The 26,574-nt window shown below is 41.7% G+C and overlaps 1 protein-coding gene across 1 annotated transcript; it reads right to left on the reverse strand.

Moving 5' to 3' along the window:
* Positions 1-527: 527 nt before the first annotated feature.
* On the reverse strand, positions 528-22,087 carry PHGDH (phosphoglycerate dehydrogenase). The gene is made up of 12 exons (XM_070746860.1): positions 20,667-22,087; positions 18,308-18,459; positions 14,150-14,215; positions 13,712-13,766; positions 13,521-13,619; positions 13,243-13,375; positions 12,000-12,148; positions 11,496-11,648; positions 10,471-10,603; positions 3,383-3,510; positions 2,357-2,576; positions 528-754 (listed from the first exon to the last, which is right to left on the reverse strand). The coding sequence occupies exons 1-12, from the start codon at positions 20,820-20,822 to the stop codon at positions 600-602; spliced, it is 1,599 nt and encodes a 532-aa protein (XP_070602961.1). The 5' UTR covers positions 20,823-22,087; the 3' UTR covers positions 528-599.
* Between the last annotated feature and the right edge of the window lie 4,487 nt (positions 22,088-26,574).

Genomic DNA, 26,574 nt, shown 5'->3' on the forward strand with positions numbered 1-26,574 from the left:
ATTTAGGTCCCTGGCTGTAAAAAGATTCAGAGGACTGAATATTTCTATGTACTAATAAATAAATTAATGAAAAAGAGGGAGGTTTTTTCAAGAAAAATAAAATGGAAGTTCTACATAAGAGCTCCATGTCTCCAGAGAATGCTAGTTTCCTGAAAAATTTATTTCAGGTACTGAAGGTGGTCATTCAATTAAGACACAGATTCTCTGAAGAATTGAGGTGCAATTTTTTCCGTGTGAAATGTGCTGCATGTGCTTTGTAAATATCTGTCCTTAAAACTAACAACTAAAAAATGCACTGTAAGAAATGATACTAAAATAAATGTTATTTGCCAAAAAAAGTAAGAAATGTATGATTACTGAATAATAAAGCTACACATTCTGTTTTCTTCAGAACTAAGAGCCATCTTGAATTATTTATACCAGTAAGTGTTCAAGGCGACAATTTCATTTCTCATACTGAAATACGTTTTTATCTTAAAGCTCTCAAGGACAACAACTATATTATAATAAAACACTGATGCACAAAATAATTTTTGCATTATTTTTAATTAGACGTATAAGATTCACATTACAGAAACTATCAGGTTCTTCAATGGAATTTAAAGTATCACCTGGAACACTTCTGTCAGATGTGGCTTCAGTTCCTGCAGGTTTTGTAGAGCAGAAGATAGACTCAGGACATTCCACACCTGTCCACTATCAGTACTGGAATGGTGGTAGCACAGCAGCTCTATTTTGGTCTTCTCTAGTAGATCTGAAATCAGAACAATGCCCATTTCAGAAATCTGACTCTGCGTTTGCAGACCAGTAATCATCTAAGCCTACACGGCCAACATGTAGTGATATTAAAAGAAAAAAAATGGGTCCATAAAATAATCTCTATTTTAATTTTAAAATACTTCATAGACCCCCTTAATAAAAGAAAAAGATAAAAAAGTATACCACCCTCCCCACTGTTGTCACACTATTTTGTCTCTCTCCCTTATACACTGCTTTTAAAAAATTACGTCATAATGACACCCTGTCATATGGCACATATTTTGAGTTCATTACAAATGTAATTTGTAATAAACTTATATTTGGCCTTCCAGAACAATTTTACAATCTTTTCTCCATTAATCATGCCATTTATTTCCATACATCACAGAGTTTCTTTCCATACAGGTAATCCTTGCTTAGCAATTCTAACCGGAGCAGGAATGTCTGTCACAAAGCAATCAATACATGAAACATGTGATCATGCCACTTATCAGTAGTTCTGGTGGACCCAGCTGCAGGACCCAGCTTCCTCAGCTTAGCACACACCATCAACAGTATGAGAGGGAAGATGCAGGAAGATGGCAAAAAAAAGATGCAGGAAGATGCAGGAAGATGGCAAAAAAAGGTCTGGAATTGATGAAGGAAGGCAAAAAACAGGTGACAGCAGTGAAGTGCAGGATGACCAAAAGGGCAGATATTGGGGAGGGAGTGTTGAAGCACACAGCGCGAAAATAAATGTGGTTGGGCTGCTTGGTGTCTGAAATTTGGTCACATGACTTACAGGGCTGCAGTAACCATAATTGAGGACCAGTCATAACTACTCATTTGTTCAGTGATCTCCAATTTCAAACAATGAATGGTTATTAACTGAGGACTACCCATATTTCCCTCCACCTCAAATCCTATAACAGTGAACTTTTTTTTCTTTGGATGCCGAAAGTGTGTGCGCGCAATATTGCACATGCATGAGTGCCCATACCCATAATTCAATGCCTGGGGAGAGTGAAAACAGCTCTCCCCACCCCCAGAGGCCCCATGGAGGCTGGAAGTGGCCTGTTTCCCAACTTCTGGTTGGCCTAACAGGCTCATGTTTCACCCTCCCCAGGCTCCAAAGGCCCTCCCCCCCCCCCAGACACTCTCTGGAAGCAAAAAATGCCTTCCCAGAGCCTCTGCAAGCCAAAAATCAGCAGGACAGCACAAACATGCACATTGGAGCTGAGCTAGGGCAACGGCTCGCATGCCAACAGATATGGCTCTGCATGCCACCTGTGGCACCTGTGCTATAGGTTTGCCTGTTCACTGTCCTATAAGCAGATGGTTATAACTATTATATACCAATACTGATCATATTATCCATTGGATCATGGTTTAAAGCATCTTTATACAACTACTGATTTTTCACCTGTTCTTTATTATGCCTTGGAGCCCTTATCGTAAATGTTATTCTAAAATCCAATATTATTCATAGATACACCAAAGGTAGTTTTGTTCACAACTCATCCTTGTCTATGATTTTAATCTTTAGGACACAAATTTTATTTTAAACAAAATTCTTACTAAAAAGTCAGTGATGGGGATGAGAAATGCTTCACCTTACCAATAATTGTTGGTAACATCTTCACACTGGAGGTCTTGGATTTGTAGAAAAGCAGAGAACCACTGAGGGGAACCAGCTGCTTGAAGGTTGCTCCGTTGAGTTCTAACAGGCATGGAATGGTGCCTTGCACAGAGCCAATAAGCACATGAGGGGTATTGGTTGCAGTTAGTTGCAGTTGTCCATTATTGCCCAGTGCTCTCTCAGTGTGAGTAGTGGTGATCTAGGAATCAGAAAAGGGGAAGTTAGTACACTGCTTTCCCTGAAATAAGAATTTTTTTCCAAATTTCTTCCAGATATCCATAGATATACTCTGAAGAAAGTTGAGTTCTTGTCTATCATGAAAATAGAAATATAGGATTATTATGCAAAGTCATAACTATACTGGGAAAGATGTATACCTTAAATTTCAACCAGGCTTATAATTATGGAAATATAAAGGAATAAATAATTTAATTTGATTTATTGTATTTCTATGCTGCCCAACTCCCGAAGGACTCTGGGCAGCTTACAACAGGATACAGAAAATACATTTAAAAACTTCATAAAAGGTTAAAAAACAGTTTTAAAAAATCACATACATATCATTCAAGGTAGGAACTCATAAAATTGCGAGGTCACCAAGTGACGTCAAATTGAATTCCCCCAGCACCATAAGCCTGGGAAACTCCACCGCCAACCTGACTACTGCCTCTAGCAGCATAGGCAGGACTGTTGTAATGCAGCTGGGAGGCAGGTACATAGAGAGCTTCCTCCCAGTTCAACAAATATACAAATATCCAAGGGCCTGGCTGACCTGGTGAAGTCGCTGATGACATCTAGCTCTTGGACTCTCCTCTCACTTACAAACTGCATGCAGGGCTCTTTCTAATCAGGAGGCCCATTCAGAAAGGGAACTCAGGCCACGACTTGAGAAATAGCAGCATTTCTTAAGAGAAATAACTTTACACATCTCCTTAATGATCCTGCCTGTCTCAAAGACCTGTAATAAATTGGCCCTCAGATCTGGGAATAAAGGGAGTTATGTACCTGCAACCCAGCCTCTTGAGCCAGAAGCAGCCCATTCACAAGATTCACATCCTTCTGTGTAGTTTCTTGAAGGAGCCCCATTGCCACTGCAGGAATCAAGTAGTTGCTAGACTTCTGCAAGGTTGAACCTAGTGAAAGTTACAGGCATGATTGAATCATCCGAAGACACTTAATATTCTCTCTCCTCAGAAGATGTATAAACCATCTCTGTAATCAGATGTACAGGTATGTATGTATGTATGTATGTATGTATGTATGTATGTATGTATGTATGTATTTATTTATTTATTTATTTAGACTTCTATGCTGCCCAATCCTGCAGGACTCAGGGAAGCTCACAACAATACAAAATTACAAACACAATAAAAGAAGTCAAATATACAGTCTAAAACTATAAAACTCTAATTAAAACCCATAATTAAAATTATCCAATCAGCATACATGCATACCATTCATACAATTTGGCCATGATAGCTGGCAACAGGTCTGCTGGCAAAGCCAGGTCTTTGTGGACTTACGAAAGGCCAGTAGGGTGAGAGCAGTACGGACATTAGGGGGGGGGGAGTTGATGTCATATGGCCTGGGCGGCAACAGAGAAGCCCTTTCCCTGTGGCCCCGCCAATCTGCATTGCTTAGTTGACAGGACCTGGAACAGGCCAACTCTGTATGCTCTTATTGGTCTCTGGAAGGTATGCGGCAGGAGACAGTCCCATAAATAATCTGGCCCTGAATCATATAGGGCTTCATAGGCAATAACCAACACTTTGAATTGTGCCCGGAGACTAATAGGAAGCCAGTGCAGCTCACAGACCAAGGTTCACCCATGACAGCACACTCTTCAAGGGTAACCCCATGGAGAGCGCATTGCAATAATCAAGATGGGAGATGATGAGGACTTGAGTGACTGTGTGTAGAGCCTCCTGGTCCAGATAGGGCCGCAACTGGTAAACTAGGCAAATCTGGGCAAAGGTCTCCTTGACCACAGCTGAGAGATGGTTATTAAAGCTCAACTGTGGACACCCAAGTTGCAGACCTTATCTGAGGGGGTCAATATTTCTCCCCCCAGAACAATGGACAGACAGATTGAATAGTCCTTAGGAGGAAATGCCCCCAACCACTCGGTCTTGTCTGGGTTGAGCTTGAGCCTGTTGGCCCCCATCCAGACCCTTACAGCTTCCAGACACTGGCACATCACATCCACAGCTTCACTGATCAGAGATTATCCATCAACACAACCAAAGTGGTTTCCATGCTATGACCAGTCCTGAAACCAGACTGAAAGGAGTCCAGATAATCAGCTTCATCCAAGGACCACCGGAGCTGGAGTGCCACCATCTTCTCGACAATCTTACCCAAAAAGAGCAGGTTGGAGACTGATCTATAGTTCTTCAATTCGACTAGATCCAGGGAGAGTTTCTTGAGGAAGGGCCGCACAACCGCTTCCTTCAGCAGCTGCGAAAATAACCCCTCACTCAAGAAAGCATTAATCAATGCCTGGATCCAGCTGTGTGTCACCTCCCGACTGGCCGAAACCAGCCAGGAGGGGAATGGATCCAGTAGGCAGGTGGAGGAACTTGCAGCTCCCAAGGCCTTATCCACTTCCTCAGGGGTACGAGCTCAAACTCTTCCCAAATAACAGGACTAAGACCTGGCCCTGTCGCCTCGGTCTAAATTGCTCAATTGGAATCCAGATCATTCTGAATCTGAGCAACTTTATCTGCAAGAAACTGAACAAATTCCTCAGCTCTACCCTGCAAGAGCTCCACCACTTCAGGAGGGAACGGGTCACTCAAAACAGGGTAGCTGGGCAAGAATCTGCAGACGCAATAATAATATTGTTTCCGTCGACGAAACAATGTCGTCTGGCAGGACCCAGGGGAAGAGCCTTCTCTGTGGTGGCCCCGACCCTCTGGAATCAACTTCCCCCAGAGATTAGGATTGCCCCCACCCTCCTTGCTTTTCACAAACTCCTTAAAACCCACCTCTGTCGTCAAGCTTTGGGAAATTGATTCCCGTGGACCGTTTCCGTTTTATGCATGGTCTGTATGAGATGTTTTTTATATTAAGAGTTTTTAAATTGTTTTAATCATTGGATTTGTACTGTTATGTTGTTGTGAGGTGCTCTGAGTCTCCGGAGAGGGGCGGCATACAAATCTAAATAATAATAATAATAATAATAATAATAATAATAATAATAATAATAATAATAATATATTTATTAGATTTGTATGCCACCACTCTCCGAGGACTCGAAGCGGCTCACAACAACATTACACAATGTACAAATCTAATTTTAAAAGAACAATTTAAAACCCTTACCATAAAGGGCATATCAGTTTCCCCGTGCCTGGTGACATAGGTGGATTTTCAGGAGCTTTGGAAAGGCAAGGAGGGTGGGAGCGGTCCTAATCTCTGGGGGGAGTTGATTCCAGAGGGCTGGAGCCACCACAGAGAAGGCTCTTCCCCTGGGTCCTGCCAGATGGCATTGTTTAGTCGACGGGACTCGGAGAAGGCCAGCTCTGTGGGACCTAATTGGTTGCTGGGATTCATGCGGCAGAAGGCGGTTCCAAAGATATTCTGGTCTGATGCTATGTAGGGCTTTATAGGTCATAACCAACACTTTGAATTGTGACCGGAAACTGATTGGCAGCCAGTGCAAGCTGCAGAATGTCGACTAGACATGGGCATATCTAGGAAAGCCCATGATTGCTCTCACGGCAGCATTCTGCATGATCTGAAGTTTCCAAACACTTTTCAAAGGTTGCCCCATGTAGAGAGCGTTGCAGTAGTCGAACCTTGAGGTGATGAGGCCATGAGTGACTGTGAGCAGTGACTCCCTGTCCAAATAGGGCCGCAACTGTTGCACTAGGCGAACCTGGGCAAACACCCTCCTCGCTACAGCTGAAAGATGGTGCTCTAATGTTAGCTGTGGATCGAGGAGGACGCCCAAGTTGCAGACCCTCTCTGAGGGGGTCAGTAATTCCTCCCCAGGGTAATGGATGGACAGATGGAATTGTCCTTGGGAGGCAAAACCCATAGCCACTCCATCTTGTTGGGGTTGAGTTTGAGCCTGTTGACACCCATCCAGACCCCAACAACCTTCAGGCACCAGCACATCACTTCCACTGCTTCACTGACTGGACATGGGGTGGAGATGTAAAGATGGGTATCATCAGCATATTGATGATACTTCACCCCATGCCCTTGGATGATCTCACCCAGCAGTTTCATGTAGATATTAAATAGCAGGGGGGAGAGGACCGACCCCTGAGGCACCCCACAAGGGAGAAACCTAGAGGTCAACCTCTGACCCCCCACTAACAGCAACTGCAACCGGCCAGAGAGGTAGAAGGAGAACCACTGAAGGACAGTGCCTCCCACTCCCAACTCCTCCAACTCTCGCAGAAGGATACCAAGGCTGATGGTATCATAAGCTGCTGAGAGGTCAAGAAGCACCAGGACAGAGGATAAACCCCTGAGCCAGGCCCACCAGAGATCAGCCATCAGCGCGACCAAAGCAGTTTCCATGCTGTAGCTGGGTCTGAACCCTGACTGTTGAGGGCCTAGATAATTGGCTTCTTCCAAGGACCGCTAGAGCGACTCCACCTTCTCAACAACCTTCCCCATAAAGGGAAGATTGGAGACTGGACGATAGTTGTTGAGTACGGCAGGGTCCAGGGAAGGTTTCTTGAGGGGGTCCACAAGTGCCGTCTTGTAGGGAGCCAGGAAGGACACCCCCCCTCAGAGAAGCGTTGACAATCTCCTGGACCCAGCTCCGTATCACCTCTCTACTGGCCGAAATGAGCCAAGAAGGACACAGATCCAGCAAACAGATGGCAGAACTCACAGCTCCAATGGCCTTGTCCACTTCATCAGGTGTCACCAGGTCAATAAGGGTGGTAATGCAGACTTTGCCGCCTGTATTGCCACAAGGTAAGTCCTAATATAGGCTCTTACCTGTGTTTGGTCTGACTCAGAGTTACTGGCACTCCATGCTTGCTTTAGGCCTCTCTTATGCTGTTCCTTGGTAAACCAAGGAGATCTCCAGGGTCTACTACCTCGGAGAGGCTGCTCAGGCACAATCTGGTCCAGGACCCTCAATGCGGCCTTATTCCATGCCATCATGAGAGCCTTAGCCAGACTATGGTCAAAAGAATTGGGAATTTCCCCACGCTCCCTCTGGAATCCATCAGGGTCCATTAAGCACTTGGGGCAGAACCATCTAATCGGTTACGCCTCCCTGCAGTGAGGGATTGGTTGGTCAAAGTCCAGCCTCAACAGGGAGTGATCTGACCATGACAAAGGTGAGGTGACTATACCCCTTAAAACCAGATCATTTTTCTAATGCCCTGGAAGAAACACCAAGTCGAGTGAATGTCCCCACCATGAGTTGGACCCTGAATTACTTGGGTAAGTTCCGTGGTTGCCATGGAAGCCATGAACTGCTGCACTGTATCCAAAGTTTTGCCAAGCAATGGCAGATTAAAGTGCCCCAGGACCACAAGCCTAGGAGCACCACTGCCAGCCCAGCTAACGCCTCAAGCAGAGCTGTTGCAACATAGCTGGGAGGCAAGTATGTTAACAACATGCCCATCTGAACACCCAAGTCCAATCTCAGGAGAAGAGACTCACACCTGATAATCTCAGGGACCCTGCAAGGGCTTGGAATCTCCTGGACAATGACCGCCACTCCCCCACCCCTTCCCTGATGTTGCGGCTGATGCAAGACCAGAGACCCGTCTGGGCACATTTCCGAGAGAGGTACTCGGATCTGACAAGTTGTCTCGTTAGAGACAATAGGTAAGGCTTTTCCTGAAAGATGATCCTCTCACCAGCTTCACTCCTTCAGAGGCCCTTTTAATAGGGCTTCCCTCCTGTGTCTTTAAGAGCAACCCAACATCTATACATTTGACAGATTAGTTCTGATTAGGAAAAGAAAAAAAATTGATAAGGAAGCTAACTGAAGACTCTTCCTCCCTCCCCATTTTTGCTGAGAATATTACATTACAGAAAATAACAGAGCAAAAGCTAATGGGGCAAGAGGCTTTTGAAGGTGAACAAATGTGTAAATAAAGTGACTGAAGTAGAGACTAGGAAAGATAATGGTGATGGTGATGATGAAGATGGATGGAATGGATATATAGATAGAATAGATAATGAGAGGAAGGGACAGACAGACAGACAGACAGAGAGACAGATGATAAGAGTTTGAAAAATTAATCCTTGAGTGGAGAATCTTGATGGATAGAACAGTTCTCAGTTGCAAACACTGATCCTCTATATCTGGTGGAGTATGAGAGCAGAATGTGATTGACGTATTGAGTATATAGAATTAAAAGAGCCACTGCACTCATGGGACTTTGAAGGAAGAGTAAGTTGCCTAGATTTCTGTAGCTTTGCAGCTCAGAACAAAAGCTTCTATGGCATATTTTTATATTTCACATAGAAAGGTGTCAAGCTTAAGGATCAGCTAACATGGATTAAACTGAAAAAAATAGATTCACCCTCAGCACAATATGTTTACTTGCAAATAAGAATTATTACTCAAATTGGATGCTAAAGTCAACATGCATAGATTTAATTTTATTAAATGATCAATAATTCAATTTGAGAGTGTTGTCCTCCCCTAACCAGTGGCCTTCTGGCTATACATACACATTCTCATTCTCCCTCTCTCCCTCTATATGTGTTTATTCTCATTATCTCTCTCTCTCTCTCTCTCTCTCTATCAGATAATTGTGGGAGTTTCTTCTGCAACGAAAGGATACATAGGACAGACAGACAGACAGACAATCTATCTATCTATCTATCTATCTATCTATCTATCTATCTATCTATCTATCTATCTATCTATCTATCTATCTGTTGTGTTTGGGTTTGGGCCAGCCATTGCTCCCACAGATGGGAGAGATGCGGCACAAAGTGAGTGCAAAAGCCTGGCTGACAGCCAGGAAGTCGTGGCAGACAGCCAGGAGGATGAGGCCACTGGTTCGCAGGACTCAGCAGACAGCCATGGGGATTTGGCATGCAGTCACTCAGACAGTCTTTCGTCCTTGGAGTCCTCTGCAGACCAATTCATAGACTTGCGTAGCCGAAGAGCTATGCAAAGGAGGGATCAATTGAAGGATTATTACAGGTCATCAGAGTAGCACCTGGGCTGGGTGTGGTTCTTATACTGAGGGCTGGGTGTGGTTCCCTTAATGAGGGCTAAAGGTATAAAAGGGAACAGAGGCACAAGGCAAACTGTGGCTGTTTATCTGTGTTATTTTGTGGTTCCTGCTCTGAAGTTTCTCTTCCGTGCCTTTGGATTTCAACCCAGTTTTTTCAGGCACGTGGGAGGTGAAGCCTCTGGGACTTGCTGTTTGCTCCAAAGATTCAAAGGACTCCTGAAACGTTTCTGCTCCTTGCAGGTTGTCTTTGTTTGCTTTTTCATGTGTTTTGGATATGGCTGAAGTAAGCCTTGCACTATCATTGTTTCCTGACACTAAGGACTGTTTTGATTAACCCTTTTTGGTTTGTTTAATACAAGTTTGCTGATTAGAAGAGCACGTGTGTGTTTGATTTCTTTTCCTTGGACTGTTACGCATTGCCTGAGCCCAGTCAGGCAGAACACTATCTATCTATCTATCTATCTATCTATCTATCTATCTATCTATCTATCTATCTATCTATCTATCTATCTATCTATCTAATCTATCTATCTATCTATCTATCTATCTATCTATCTATCTATCTATCTATCTATCCTATGTATCCTTTCGTTGCAGAAGAAACTCCCACAATTATTTTGTGAGAATAAGCAATCCAAGAGAAGAATTAATCTAATCTAACCTCTAATATAACTATTTCTGAAACATGTTTTATTTGAGAAGCAGAAGCCAAAACAAGAAGAAAACATCCCAGAGTGTGAAAGTTATTGTCTTTTAAAAAATAAAATGTCATACAAGAAAAATAATGTAGGCTGAAAAATAAAGTTTTTCTGTTTAGTTAAGTAGGAAGATGAGAGAACAAAGGCAAAGGAGTGAAAAGATTTTGGTAAAAACCCAATATCTGAAGGCCAAGCACTATGCCTGAATCTCTCATCTCACCCTCGGTAATAAGCTGCACTCTTCCATTCACTTGGTGGCTCAGTGCACGTAGCACACTTCCTAAAGCTCTAGCTAGAGCAATCCATGGTTTGGTATGGGATGCATATGCACTGCTGAGAGCCTGTCCATTTACCTGAGAGAGGGAAGAACAGAAATGTGAAACTACCTATTGGACTAGACTTCCCACCCACAACCCTTTCTGCAGTTATTTTGTTTACAGTGCTTGGTCACTTAATAAATGAACACTTATATTTTTCTTTATTATATATATAATAATTACAGATGGAATACCATTCAAGCTCTTAAGTACAGTGATAGCTCAGTAATCATCATTGATTAGTTCCCGGAGGTGTGATGAATTCCAAACACATTTTTTGCATTAAAAATAATATAGCAAGTCATAAAGTAACCAATACTGTCAAGTTCTAGCTTGTGCATTAAGTAGCAAACGAAGAATGACTACCAGGACAATATTTTCACATAAAAATGCATTAAGTACCAATTTTGATGAGTTTCATAGCAGCTGAAGACCAACATATATTATATTCTTTGAAAATCTATCCCCTTGGGGTATTTAGTCTGAGGTCTGCTTTCAATTTTAGAGCTGAATAGCTTTCCACTGTATCAACCAGTTCTATTTTTGTTATCATTTGTTAAAAGTAATACTGGCAGTCACACAATGAAAGTTAGCACTTATAAGATAGATTAGTCAGTACAAGCACAAAAACTTGAATCTTGGCTGAACTGGTTTAACTTAATACTGTGTGTTCTAGCCTGTATTCAAGTTACCTGTATTTATCACATTTCAAATGTATTGTATGATGCTGTGATTTTGCTTACAAATGAATTTTTTTCTGAAAAAAATGAAAAGTGCTAGAATATGCAGAAACTGAGTTTAAAATTTGTGCTGGTCTTTGACCATAATAAATATTCAATGATGATAAGTTTAAAATTAAAATTATTTACATGAATTTTTAAAATGACATACAAATCATGACTAGCTGAGAATTAAATGTGGAACTCACAGTGCCAACCAATGCCTTGCCCTGGGCTAAATCTACAAGCTGCACGGCAATATCTCTTCCACAGCGGCTTTGAGCTTCTATGGTACTGGCCCCCAGGTGGGGACAGCTGATTACATTGGGATGGTTAACCAAGGCTTTTTCCTTGGGTGGCTCCTAAAAAGGAAAAATAATTTGTTTAGTTATGAAAGGCTAAGGCCAGGCTTAGTTGAGTTAGAAGTTTTTTTTTTATCCTTAATAATGCACACCCTGTAAGACTCCAACTAGTTTTGCAGTGAAACAATAAGGAACAGCATTTTCAGATATTTAGCTCTAGAACGTGTATTTTTCATCCTGAGGTGCACATTCCCCAATCAAAATACATGATAAAAAATATGGCCTTTTACTTCCAGAATTCCTCAGCCAGCTTGGCTGTAAGAGGAAACTGCTATAGAACTCCACCAGCACTATCATTCTGATCACTGGAACTGAACTGCTAAAGCAAAACAAGATGTCACAAAGCCTCACTTCTGTGAAAACATCTAAGGCTGCTCCTCCACAGCGGCCAGACTGGAGAGCTCTCAAAAGGGCATCTTCATCCACAATACCTCCTCGGGCACAGTTGATCACCTGGACTCCATGGCGGCATTGACCAAATGTAATGTCATTGAGAAGCCCTAGAAAAAAAGCAGCAGCAAAAGCAGAGAACTTGAGTAAAAGCCCAATGTATTTTTGTTAGAAATTTGCAACACAATTATATCATGCCAAGTGAACTGACTGTCTTTCCATTTATGCAAAAGCTTGAATACCATCTTTTATTTATTATTTATTTATTTTATTATTTAGATTTGTATGCTGCCCCTCTCGGCAGACTTTTCCTGTAGTAAAATTCAAAGCTGTGAACAAAGCAATAAACCAGTTTAGAAATAATTATTCAAGCAAGGTACCATAGTAAAACATGTGCTTCTCTTATGTTGTACACAATTACAGCTGCAGAATTTTAATACAAACACACATAACTGCTCCTTTCCCATTATCCAGAATTCTTCACTGACACTGTCTACAATGTAGTAAACCTTGTCTGCCCCATTAAGGTTTTCTAACATACATTCATATTCTGACCTCCATTCCTTATCCCCAAAATATTCCTTTTCCTAATTCAAGATGTCTGTTACCACATATAACTTCTCATGGTCAATCATGCCAATTTTCCTTCCTTACTGTCAGCCCACTAGTTAGAACATATCAGGAAATCAACTGCAGATAGGCTAAAACTACTTTTATTGAGATTGGTTAAATTAACAGAATCACACAAGTCTGAATGTACATTTCCTTTTCCTCCCACTTCAATAAATTATGGAGATATCTGCTTCAGCCCTTTCTTGTTTTATTTAAAAATGCTTCAGCTCAGTAGTGGGTTGTAAAACCTTTTACTACCAGTTTGCATGTGCAGAAGCATTGCAGGTGGATGGGTGGAGCCTCCCGCCGTCAGCGCTACCAGTTCTTAGAGCCAGGTTGAACTGGGAGCAACCCACTGCTGCTTCAATTTCTTTTGCTTAGGCAATAAATCCTATCAAAATCCTGTCAGAATATCTCTGTCAAAATTTATTCCTTATTCCCTATACTGATTCCTTTCTCTCTCAATTTTATTTCCATATACAGTATATGTGAACCATTTGCTAATAATAAGCAGGAAACATGAGCATGCATAACTCAGTGCTACACAAAGACCCCCCCCCAACATAACAAGACCTCAAAACTGGCACTTTACCTGTTGTGGAAGGTAGGAGTGGGGTGTGCACTGTGATGAAGTCACACAGTGGCCAGATCTGTTCCAATGATAACTGTTCAACACCAAAAGCAGCTGACTCCTCAGCTGTGATTATTGGGTCATAGCCTATGGTCTACACAGATAGAGAGAAGAAAGAAAAGTTGTCTGGATGGCTAAGATTTTCATTTACCACCACTAGGAAATAAATAGAAGCACTGGCTATCCATGGCCCTTTTGAGAAGAGGAGGTCCAAGGCAGCTGAGAGGGATCACTCTTACCTTCATGCCAAAGGATTGCATCCGAATGGCTACCTCTCGTCCAATCCTGCCAAGACCTAGAATGCCTAGGGTCTTCCCTTGAAGTTCCATCCCCAAAAACTGCAGCAGAAAGACACATTGGTTTGAACCAATTCCTAATATCTGTATAAATATATGACTGTCTATTGGATTTTCCCACAGAATAAGCTTACCTTTTTACGGTCCCATTTTCCCTCTTTCATTGAGGCTGCAGCTTGTGGAATTTGCCTGAAATAACAATTTATGTTACAAACAGTTTTTAATAAATAAATAAATAATCCCCAGGCTTTTAATCAGAGTAGCAATTATTTCTTATTATTCTGTTTCATTTGTTGAGTTCTGAATTGCTGAATTTTGATTTCAAAACTGCTTACCAATTATATGCCTACCTGCACCTCCATATTAATACTTACTATCCCACATTTAGGAATACAAAACACAAACATAAGTCAGTCTGTCTAATGAAATAACTACAGTACCCTCTCAACTCCTTATGAGATTTTAACTCTTTTCCCTGTTTAATATTTAATTCCTTGCAAGACACAGAAGTTCAAGGTACCCTGTGCTCTTACTAGAATGTTTCATTCTTTCTCGGAAATTATATTACTTACCTGGCCAGACTCATGATCATACCACATGTTAACTCTGCTGCACTGAGACTATTGCCAGTGGGAGTACTATGGGGCAAAGCAATAAGAAAGAAATATAGGGTTAATAGTTCTTAGTCACTTGTGAGAGCAATCAATGTAAGCTTCTATACACTCATTTCATTGTTTTCCCAGAGCTAAAGTAACATTTCAAACAGACACTACATACAGACTGTTAGTGAAAAAGACACAAAAGATGTTTAGGAAGTTCTAAAAGATAGTGCCCCATAATTGAAATTGTGCTTTAAAATCTTTGTAGCTAAGAAGAATCCTATGAAAAAAAAAGGAAGACTTGTGTCTTAAAACTCAAAAACAAATATCTGTCAGAAATAGGCGATAAATTACAGTCAGTGTGGACCATAATAAATCATTTCCGGAGGTGATGGAGTGAAAGAGAGAATTTGTATTCAAACAAGGTTTCTTTTTATTATAAAAGTAGAAAAAATAAAATATGCCATAAGAGGCAAATAAAATACATCTTCACATGATGGCTGCTAACAAAGGACTGACAATATAAAATGGAGAATCTGAGGAGGACGGATGTGATGCATGAATGATGTGGCAAGATTTTACATCATAATAGGAGGAACTAATAAAACACACACACAGTTAACTATTTAATTACTGAATAACTCTGAATGTCTCTAAATGTCTCTGGGGCTGTCAATATTCAGCATGACAGTATCTACCAGCAATTAATCTCAACATAAACACCACACATAAATCCCTTAATTGCTATGCAGGCAAAATATCCCTTAGCTCTTACATTTTTGAGGTACCACAGATTGTTTTTTTTTATTATTTATATTACAAATAATCACTTAGAAATTACACCTTAAAAAGTAATGTTAGACTGTAGTTTAGAGGTGTAGGAATGAATTTAAGAAAATCTAGAGTTTGCAGACTCCAGCTCACCTGTGACAATGAGATTGGATTCATGGTTAATGTTTAACATTCTGTCATATTAAAAACTAATTTGGTAATAAATTTTGGAAGACAGCATGCAATCCTACTATCATAGATAGTTTCTGTCTGAATTAAACAATTAAAATCCGTCTGTACATTTTCAGATGTATTTCCAGTGATCAGAGTGTGTTTAAAATGAACTATGAAAAAATAAGCAAAAAATGAAGTATCAACACAGCACTTCAGTGACTTATAGGTGAAGGCAAAAACACACCATATAAACTTAAATGCAACCTGAAATATTTTCAAAGGCAAAAAGAAGATTACTTTCTCCTCCAGAGTTAATAAGAATTGCTATTCTTAAGGATTTGTAGCTTTGGTAATAAGGGGGAATGTTTCTTTTTTTAAATTCCACTTGCTTGTTTCTTCCTTCAAGCTGAACTGCATGGATTGAGTTGAATATAGGTAGTCCTCGACTTATGACCACAATTCAGTCCGAAATTTCTGTTAAGTGAAACATTTGTAAAGCAAGTCTTGCCCTATTTAACAATCTTTCTTGCCACATATGCTAAGTGAATTGTTGAAGTTAATGAGTTAATAACTTGGTTAAGTGAATCTGGCTTCCCCATTGACTTTGCTTGTCAGAAAATTTCAAAAGGTGACCTTGGAACACAGCAATGGTCATAAGTATGAACCAGTTGTCAAGCATCTGGATTTTGGTCACATGATCATGGAAAAGCTTCAAAGATCTTAACTGAAAAATGGTCATAAGTTACTTTTTCAGTGGCATTGTAATTAAACAGTCACTAAATGAACTACTGTTAAGTCAAGGACAACATGTAGTTGTCCCTAGGATAAGTAGGAAGATAGTGGCTATCCAATTTCTCTTTTCCTGAGCCTATGCAGTAATGAATATAAGAAATGATTCTCTTCCTATGAAGGATTAAGAAAAAAAACAAGATACTAAAAATCTTAAGAGGTTTAATACAGGCAAGGAAATAGCATGCTCAGTTTGGCAGGGAAGGAAAGACCTCAGAAGATATAATGTTATGCTGGGAAGGGGGCATGACCAATGTCCCGGCGGCACAGTTTCCCTTTGCTCCGTAGGTGAACTCCGATACCCCTACCGTCTAGAGACCTGGTCCTTTCGGAACCAGGTCAGAACCATCCAGGAGTGGTGGGGAAAAAGAGGGGCACCTGCCGGTGGACTGGGGAGAGTGGCAACCCTCCCCCCAGTGAGCTGGAACAGTTCCCTCAGCCGACAGCAACGGGAGATAATATTTGCATCGTCCTTAGCTGTGGTGGTCGCTTTCGCAAGGATTGGTATCGTGAGGTTGGTGTCATCTGGGAAGAAGAACTGAAGTTTTGTGCTGATGATATTGAAGAGAGGAGGTGAGTAAGTGGATTTTGCCAAAGAAAAATAAAAAAGAGACTTTAAAATTATTTAAGGGAACAAAAAAGACCGGAAATGAAGGAGCGGCCATTTGGGTATGTGGATACAAGAGAGAAATAAAAATAGAAGGGATATTTAACTAAAGTCCACAAATTAAAGATTTTGAACTGTTTTAAAAAACTGTACAAAGCTTAAAACGATTTTGACTGGACTTTGAAGGAATTAGAAAATTGGACTAGATTGAATATAAGGAAAATAAATAAGTGACAATAAAGAAACTAAACAAGAAAGGCAGAGCTGGAGGGTGGAACAGAAGATACCATCTAGTGGTTGGAGGAATACTCACTATGGTGAAAAATCGTTTGAGTTTCTTGTCCAGCTGCTTGTTCTTGGAAGAGTGGAAAGTAAGAAAGGAGAGGACATTTAAAAATAGACTTTCAACTTGTTATTGCTTGGAAAGAATAATTGAATGAACTGCAGGGATGAACTGAGTAGTGATTAAATACAGAAGGCTGTGGAATACAATACATTAGCAGCTGAACTGATAGTAAAATTTGGTGCCTGGTTGGTGTGAGGCTTGATGGTAGCTTTGAATGAAAGCTGAAACTGAACTGACCCTGCAAAAACAAAATATTATTTTTTATTTCAAAAACTGAGGATGATTATTATTATTTATTTCAAAAAGTTATGGAGAAAATTGACCGTGAAGAGCTTACTGATCTTGCCAGACAATTTCTTGATGATCTCGGAAGGGCCTTTGGAATTATTGAATGGAGCAAAGAAAAGAATGGAGGAGATAACAATAGAAAATAAGAATAATATTGATAATGACACTTTGATAAATAATAATGTAGATAAATAACACGATAAGCACAATGATGTTATTGGGGTTTAGTTGGATAAAGGAGAAAATGATTTTTAAAATGATTATGTTCAAACTAATGATGATGATGATGGGATTGAGCAGTATGAGGTTATAAAAGGAGGGGGGAAAGCAGGTGGGTGGTTGTTTTTACAGAAAATTGAGCTGAGAAAGAGAAGAAAAATGAGATGTTACTATAAAGGTAAAAGAAAGATTGGAAATAATACAAGGAAAGGGAGATTGAGAGATTACAAATATCAAAAGAAAGTGGTTGGAAAAATTTGGAAGGAAATATGGAATGAGGGATGTAGGCAGTACAAAAAGAAAAAGGAAATGGTTGATAAATTAATAATAATAATAATAATAATAATAATAATAATATATTAGATTTGTATGCCGCCCCTCTCCGAAGAGGGAATGGATGAGAAATACAGTAATGGGATTTTGAAGAAAGATTTTTTTTCTTTTGCTACATTATACTGTGTTCCCTCGATTTTTGCAGCTTCAAACTGTAACATGTAAAGGTATATGGATTGATTGTCTGGAAAAAAGATTTTTAAAAAATTATTGCAAGTGTAAAAAAAAAAAGATATAATGTTATGCTGAGCATTCACTTCTCCAACAAGAACCATCCACACACTCAGAGCTGAGAAAGGAAGATTGTGATTGTTGCTACAGAACCCTAGTACCATATGTGCTCATCCTGAGAAGGAAAGGCATGATCTCTTAAAATTAGGCAATGAAAATTGCTTTCACTGAGTGACAGCAAATGTCTTTCAGAAAAAAGTCTGCAGATTCATTTCTCCTGAACTTTTGCTCCTCTGCTTTATGAACAAATCCAGGAATTGAAGACCAGACCAGACAGGCCTGCTTTGGAATTAGGTACCTGGTGACCTCTGCATTCTCTTCCATGTAAAAGCAGGGAATGCCTTTGCTCTTTGGCAACCTCTTGCTGACTTACTTCATGACTAGGATTCCTTTCCTTGTAGCAGCTTCCACATCTACATTGTCAACCCCAGTTCCAGCTCTCCCAATGATCTGCAACTTTTCCGCTGCATTGATGATCTCTGCAGTCACTTTGGTTGCTGAGCGTACAATGAGCCCATCAACATCCTGAAGAAATCAAAATTCAATCAGCAATTGGATGAGAAAGGAACACAAAGCTGCCCACAGAACTACAATCAAGGCTTAGAAATGTGTCCTCTATTCCTTTTGCTAAACCAGACATATATCAGGAAACTATAAGGAGTGCTGAAAGCTGCATCAGTTATACTGTAGATAGGGATCCTAAATAAAGCTGTGGACACATCAATTCATTGATGCCTAAGATGAGGTGGGTTAGGTATTTTAGCCCTATATTTCTTACTTTCCTACAGAAACGCTGCAGAAAAGAAGTACTGTAATTTTAAACAAGGCACCTGAGAAGGGCTAAAATGCCTAACCCACCTCCTCCATCTCTAGCTCTGTTTCTCTTGTAAGAGAACATGAGCATTAAAACTCAAAGCACACGAGCTGGATCAGGCCCTAGACATGATTGGATCCGGCCCTAGACATGGCAGTACTGGAAATTATAAGGGGCTGGCCGAGATCAACCCAACTCACATTATCCTGTTGTGTGCACATGCTTGCAGGAGGGCGTGCACAGGCCTGGCCCACTCCATCATGGCATACTGTGCATGCATACACACAGGATTTTATTTACTTATTTATTTATTTATTATTTGATTTCTATGCCATCCTTCTCCTGACAGGGCAGCATAGAAACCGAATTATAAATAAATAAATAAAGAGAGAGAGAATTAAATAAATGTGCATTGCCTTTGCATTAAAAAAATACAACCTAACATACATTATATGATGAATCACAAAGGAAAAATATTACTCACATGAAATATAGGCTCTGCGCTCATCACTTTATCCCCAGGATCCTCCCTGGACCCACACATTGCCCCCCAGCTGATTTTTCTGAACAAGGTTCAAACTACAGCAACAAAGAGTTCCCTTTTTAAAGACTCTGTTTGTAGAAACACATACTGTATACAGCCCACTTTCCTTTTATAAGCTCTCAGACTAGAAATATTGTGTGTATTGTACAAAGTTTAACATAACTTCTCTGTTAGAAAGGGAGGGCCAAGAAAAATTTTCTGGCTGTTATTATTGATTACTGTAAAGCAGCACACAATCAGTTTCACACTGTATAGGACTCAGTAGGGTATAGATCTTTTTACTCCCTTATGTTCAATTGGCAAAACATAAGGAACATTGCTGTAAGTCAATTATCTACTTTTAGCTTTCTTTTATTGTCAGACAGGTGCAGGCAAGTTCCTTTCTGGTTCCAGAAGCTTAATATGAAGCCAAGAAAATTTTATCTCCCCCCACCTTCTTACAAACAAGAGGGGGGTGGAATCAAAGACAGAATTTTTTCAACAGAATCCCACCAACTTTTTCTTTGTAATTGGCAAAATGTTCTTGGAATTGGGAACAGCCATTGGAAACAATCCAATTTCAACAATTGTTCTCAGGATTAGAGCCAAGGATAAATTGGGCCAGTTCCCAACCAGCTTTTAGTTCTACAATCTTCCAACATGATTGGAACAAAGGAATGAAGCAGGGTTATGCAAATCACAGTGGACTCGGGTTACTTTATGCACCAGTACTTGTATTATTTTTGCATTCCATTTATTGTAATCGCCCGCATCAGTGGACTCTTGGCAGTTTACAAAATAAAACAGATTAAAGCAAGTAAAACCTAAAAAGAGCCATTAAAGAAAAGCACGAGGTGGGAGGGGGTCGAGTTAGGAACTTTCGAGCTTGAACAAATCTATCTCGCATTGATTGCTACATCCATAAGCTTTCACTATTGGATCACGCGAGTCTCTCTAGACTCAGATCCCCAAACTTGGCAACTTTAAGACTTGGGGACTTCAACTCCCATAGCTGGCGAATGAGCCAGTTCAGAGAATCTGGGAGTTGAAGTCCACAAGTCTTAAAGTTGCCAAATTTGGGGACCCCTAATGTAGACGGATGGGAAGGCTAATATATCTTAGTGCTCCCTACCCCCAATCCCGTTCCCTTTAAACGAAAGGAGGCAAATATTCTAACTTTAGTCCCTCCATTCTTTACAATATACTGTACATATGAATTCATGAACACAGCTGGCAGTGGAGGAGGGAGTAGGACAGAGCTCACCCTCCGACTCGTACCTTTGCCTGCTTAACGTTTTGTTCCCCCCACCCCCTTCCGGCATTGAAATTTATCCAGAGGATTATCTGGCGGCTAGAGAGGTGAAGCGAAGTAACCTCAGGTTCTTTTGGTTTTACCTTGATCTCGGCCAGCAACTGTTCTTTGCTGAGATTAGATTTCTCTAGGACTTGGATTCCGGCCGCCTCCAGAATCTGCTTGCAGCAAGGGTCCAGGCTATCACTGATCAACACTTTAGTCAGGGTGAGCACTCTTGCAGCTGTCGCCGGGGCCATCCTAGCTTCGCGGTACGGCTGTAGCCACTCCTTTCCTAAGCTCTTGAAGGCGAAAAGAGGGAGAGGAGCTACTTTGCCGAGCGAGATAAAGACTCACTCGCCCTTCGTTCGATTGGAGCGGAGTGTCAAGGTCCCACCTCCTCCCCCTTTTCCTCACCAACCATGGAATTTTCCCTGCACCAGCACAAATATCTTGGCTTCATTCTGCCACTGTTGAGTTCCTTGTTGACAAAAACAAAGCGGGTCTAAGGGCAGCTTGCCTCACTTCTCTCGCCCTGTATAGTGTGCCCCTTTTTTGTCTTGAGTTGACCTGAGTGCATTGCGGAGACGCTCTGGTTGCCACAAGGCATGCTTGCAGCGAAAAAGGATGCAGCTGGAAAGAGGGTAGAAGGCGGACTCTGCTACGAAGGGCCCGTACTTGGCGCTCATTTACGTGTGTTAAGGCACCCTGCACCTCAAACGAGACTTGGCATTCATCCGAAGGGAACAACACACATCTGCGTTACATCAGCAAAAATCATTAACTACCACGTCAGCAAGAATTTGCCGATGTTTTTTGCTGCGTGGAAGTCTATCCCAGGCCTGAGGAGAGGAGGGTGCAGCTGGCACATTATTCCGGGACCTGTGGAGTTCAAAGGGGGCCCATTAAGGGGAACATTTTTAAAACTTTTACAAAACCAAATTTTTAAAAAGAAAAAATAATTTATTCGTTTATGAATATATTTTATATTTCATTTCACTTTATGAATGGTTATGAAATGTCATCTCAAAAATTTGGAGCACAAAAACGCAAGGAAAAAAACCTGTGATTAATAAAAAGTGGCAACAAACGCCTTTTCAATTTGGCATTAAATGCAGCAGCAGAGCTCTTATGCACATGGCCTGGCCGGGGTGAGTGGGGGCACCTCTCCTGAGCCTGTATGTGCGCACACGTGTGCCCTCCCTTTTCGGCCAAGGCCTCTTCGAGCGGTGTGTGTGTGAGGTAAAGGAAAGGCTGCGCAGTGAAAGCTTATGGATGTAGCAATCAATGCGAGATAGATTTGTTCAAGCTCGAAAGTTCCTAACTCGACCCCCTTCCTCTTCCGATTCCCTTTCCACCGACTGAGAAGGGTCCGGACTCCGGAGGACGATGGGGCAGCAAGCAACAGCAACTCTGTGGCTGAACGGTTGCCGGCTGAGCCCCAATCAGACAGAAAAGTTGACGCTAAGGAGGAGAAGGAGGAAAAACGTAGCGCGTGGGAGGGGGTGTATATTAATCTTGTTCCAGCACTTAATAATCCTCTCGGGAGCATAGTTCCCTCTAAGCTGAGCAGTGAGCAATCGCTCACTTAAAAATCATCATCAACTCAGAGTTTTCCAAACCTGCCCAGAAGCCGAGAGGGAAAGAGTGAGAGGGAAGGAGAGAGAGAGGAAGAGAGGAAGAGAGAGAAACAGATAGAAAAAAGAGAGGAAGGAAAAGAGAAAGAAAAAGAATGGGAGTAAGGAAGAGAGAAAGAAAATCAAAATCTAGTTTGAAACTAGCTTAACTATTTAAGTGGCATTTTGATATTGATAGAGTTGCCCTATTATGAGCTCTCTGTTATAGACACACAGTACAGTATTTTATTTTGAAATTCTCTGAGGCAAAACAGGGTGGGTTTTTTATTTATTTGTTTGTTTGTTTGTTTGATTGTTTGTTTGTTTGTTTATTATTTCTGTGCCGCCCAGTCCCGAAGGGACTGCCGCTCAGACACTATACTTTTCCGCCCACCCCCCCAAAAAATTAGAGGGAATACTGCTCGGGAGTCTTGCTTCTTGCCACAGTTGTAAAATGAATCTCTTCAATTGTTAAGATGTTAAGATAATTATTAAGAGAGCAACAAGGTTATTAAATGAATCTGACTTCTCTTTTTATTATTTATTGTTTTATTACTTATGCTTGTGGGAAGGCAAAACCCTGCTTTGGGGCTCTGAATTGGCTCATTCTTCTCATTTTCTCTTAAGAAAGAATTCCAGGTCAGAGGGGAGTGACAGAAAATAAAGAGTTCCAATGCTTCTTGCTGGATCCTTTATGGAGATTCGAGGCAAAAGTGTTTTCTCCATCGAATTGGAAGTGAATATTAAGATTTTTAAAAATGTTGTGCAGATAGTCCAGTAAAAGTTTATTTAATGACTGTTCAAAGTTTCAAAGTGACTTACTACTGTTTTTCACACTTACTACTATTAGTAGCATCCCCACGGAGTATCCCCATCAAAATTCAGATACTTGGCAACTGATTCATATTTACCAGGGCTCAGTGTCCTGGAGTAATTTGGTCACCTTTTGTGACCTGACAAGCAAAGTCGATGGGAAATACATTCACTTAACAATCATGTTACTGACTTAACAACTTCAGAGATTCACATAGCAACTTTGGCAAAAAGGCCAAATTGACTTAACAACTATCTCAGCAACAGAAACTTTGGGCTCAATTGTCATAAATAGAGAACTCTAATTAGAAAAAAAGCTTCATCACTGTTGTGGCAATATTTGAGCTGTCCCATCCCCCCATTCTTAGAAAAGATCTTGGTTACTTGACTTTTTCCATTTTCCCCAAAAGAACTGGAACTGTTGTGTAACAAAGGTGTTGGTAAGATTTTCCCCAGAGCGGGGATGGGTTCCTTCCGGTTTGGACCAGTTTGCCAGAACAGATAGCGACCCACTAGTGATGTCATGATGACATGGGCGCTACCATCTTTTAAAAAAAAATATTTTTGAGCATGCGCAGAAGCTAAGTTTTTGCACTGTGCATGCGGTTGTTATCTTGTTTGGGGGTTTTTTTCCACCTGGATTTTTTGGCATTGTGCATGCACGCACCCACGAGTGAACTGGCAGCAAGGTAAGTAGAAGTCTAGCTGAACACGTGTCCTTGATTCCTTGATTATATAAAAGTATCATTGCTGGCTTTTAGGATCTTTTCTGAATTTTCAATCTGATCCTCAATTATGAGATTTCCTGGTGGTTTTCCATTCAACTATGGTAATAAGGTTCAATCTTGCCAGTAATTTAGATCTCAAAGCGTCCTTGGAAAAAAGAAATCAGTCCAATACCAAATGAATACAGAATAACAGAGTTGAAAGGGATACAGGTCATATTCTGGACCAACCCCCCATTCAAGCCAACCACGCCATGCCTACCCAGCCATTCCTATCTGAATTTTCATAGTCTTACATGCAACAGGTCCTTTGAGGGCAACCATAATCCTCAATAAAATGGAGTTTGACAGCCCTGGCCTAGATAATCTTCATCCAGAGCCTTCTCTAAGAAGGGAAAGTTTAAGATTGGATGAAAGTTACCTAATACTGTTGGGTCCAAGGATAGCCTTTTTAAGAAGGGTCTATACCACTGCCTTTTTCAGTGAAGGCAGCACCATCCTATTGTGAGTGCCCCTTGTCCACCTCTGGTAATGTTAGATTCTAAGGAGGATGAGCCAGACCCCTCTGGATACCCTAGGCCAGTGGGGTTGCCAGCTGAGGCAGAGAGTGAGAGTGATGGAGAAATAGACCTAGATAAACCTGAGGGACTACCAGAGGTGGCAGATAGGTCAATGGGAGATTGGTCCGAGTCAGAGGACTAAGGGGACATTAAAGTGGATGAGCCACTCTTAGATGCTGGATTCAGGAGGTTACAAAGCAGACAACAACACTTTATGGTAAAAGGAAGTAATTTGTAGTTTTAACTCCCAGGGGGGTTGCTGACCACTTCCAGCAGGTATAAAGGGGAAGGATCTTGGATAATTCTGAGTGGAGTTTCAATGTTGATTTCATGGACGCTGTGTTAGATCTGAGGTTCCAGAAAATACTCCCTGAAAAAACCTGATTTCTGCTCTGTAAAGTCATCTGCTAGAACAGTCCTGGACAAAGGGTGGCCTGCGGGCCACATCCGGCCCGCTCACTATCTATGACCGGTCCAGCTGTTCTTTCTCCAAAGCCAGGCCTCATTGGAAGCTCTCCAAATTCATTCGCTCGAGAATGAAGGAAAAAAAGGGCGCTCGGCTTTTTGAAACGGTTGCTTCCCCCACACTTCAGAGAGAGAGAGAGAGAGAGAGAGAATTGTTTAGTGCATGCAAGGAAGGCAGGTCCAAGGACAGCTGGGCAGTCTCCCGGCCTTGCCCACAGCCACACCATTTAGGCAGGAACAGCAGTGGCTCGTCACGCATGTCGGCGACCCCCCACCTGGGGGTTCATTATAGCTGTGTGGCTGTGCTGAATGGCTGTTGGTCCTCCCCTCCCCTGCCATGCACGCCTCCTTTCTGCTTCCCCCCCCCCACTTATCGCTTTTGTGTTTTCCCCCCATGCGATGAACCAGCCCTGAGGTGAAGAAAAAAAGGGTGGGTGGCGGCACTGAGGGGAGTTATAATTAATTAATTGAGTTGTTAAGAGCAACCATTCCCTCACGAGCGCCCTTTTTGTATCTCCCCGCCCTCCTCACAATCCCTAGGTGGCTTCTTTTCATGTGTGTGTGTTATTACAATTTCCCTCCCCTTCTTTCATTCACGACTGTGTGTGAGAGAGGGAGGAGTCACTATAAGTAACAGCCGGAGCGGTTGTAAAAAGAGTCTCCTCACGAGCTTTTTTCCCCTCCCTCCACTTTTTTTCTCTCCCCAATGCTGCCACACCAGAGCTCTGGCATGCGGCAGTTCCCAACTCCAGCTCTTCTTCTTCAGCCTCCCCTTTTCTTTTTCCACCACCCTCCTTCATTTCTAAACCGGCTGTAGTAAGTAAGGCCCTGGCACCCCGGCAAGATGTTATCCCCCCCACCCCCGCTCTGCCCTTCCTTTCTCCTCTACACCTCTTCCCAAGTGGGAAGATGCCCTGTAAGAGAGAGATCGCGGGTTGGGGTAGGGAAGCGGGGAGAAGCCAAGAAGACCACACTATATATACAGTATTGGGTAGAACTGAGTTAATTATATTAGTCCAGCCCTCTAAAACCATCCCAATTTCTCATTTGGCCTCATGGTAAAATTAATTGCCCACCCCTGTCCTAGAAGCTGCCTGCCTGCCAGAATGTGATGAGCTGAATTGTATACCCTGTGACTCATTGCCTGTTTTATCTTGCTGGAATACAATTAGGCTTAACGTTGGCAGCTTTCCTGGCTTATCTGATAACTTCACAGCAGATAACTTCTATTCCATGAACTATTAAAGACTGAATTCTGCTTGTAAATGTTATGTTTCATATAAAGGGTGTAATTCAAATCTTAAATTGTGGGTTTTAGCCTTTTGTTTCAATCTGAAAAGCCCGGGATAGAACACATCCCTTCCATCAAAGACACATTAATTGCCTCTTAGATCTAATCATATGCTATCTTCTATGAGGCCTTAGCCAACCAGGTGGGGGGCAGGTGGCAGAACTCAGAGTACCAAGGACCGTCTCCATTTTCTTGGAAGTAATTGTGTCGAATTCTTTCTGTCACTTTCTGTCGCCTGCTGATTGGGAAGAGAGAGAAAAAAAATCTGCGCTTCCAAAGAGGGGAGGGGGGGGGGAGAAAGAAAAAAAGAGTTCCAACTTGGCGGAAGGCGGAGGGGATAACCGAGCGTGCTGCAGCAAGTTTGCTTGGCTTTCTGGGGCTTTTTTTTTCTCCCCTTCCACCACCCCTGTCTGAATGTCGTTTGCCGCTTAGGAGTGACCCTCTCTCGGGCTTGTTGTGGATGTGGCGTGGATGAGGGGGAAAGCCCGACTGCCCGGAAAAGCACATTTGGAAAGTCTCTGTGGAGAGCCAAAATCACAACG

Source organism: Erythrolamprus reginae, chromosome 3 (genome assembly GCF_031021105.1).
Source record: "Erythrolamprus reginae isolate rEryReg1 chromosome 3, rEryReg1.hap1, whole genome shotgun sequence".
NCBI classification, from domain to species: domain Eukaryota; kingdom Metazoa; phylum Chordata; class Lepidosauria; order Squamata; family Dipsadidae; genus Erythrolamprus; species Erythrolamprus reginae.

Bases quoted from the DNA above. Each gene is read 5' to 3' on its own strand.
- PHGDH (XM_070746860.1), bottom strand. From the start codon at position 20,822: ATGGCCCCGGCGACAGCTGCAAGAGTGCTCACCCTGACTAAAGTGTTG. The intron at 18,460-20,666 runs GTAAAACCAAAA...TGATTTCTTCAG, and splicing joins AGTTGCTGGCCGAGATCAAG to GATGTTGATGGGCTCATTGT. The intron at 10,604-11,495 runs GTGAGTTCCACA...TCCCTCTCTCAG, and splicing joins GCAAGGCATTGGTTGGCACT to GTAAATGGACAGGCTCTCAG.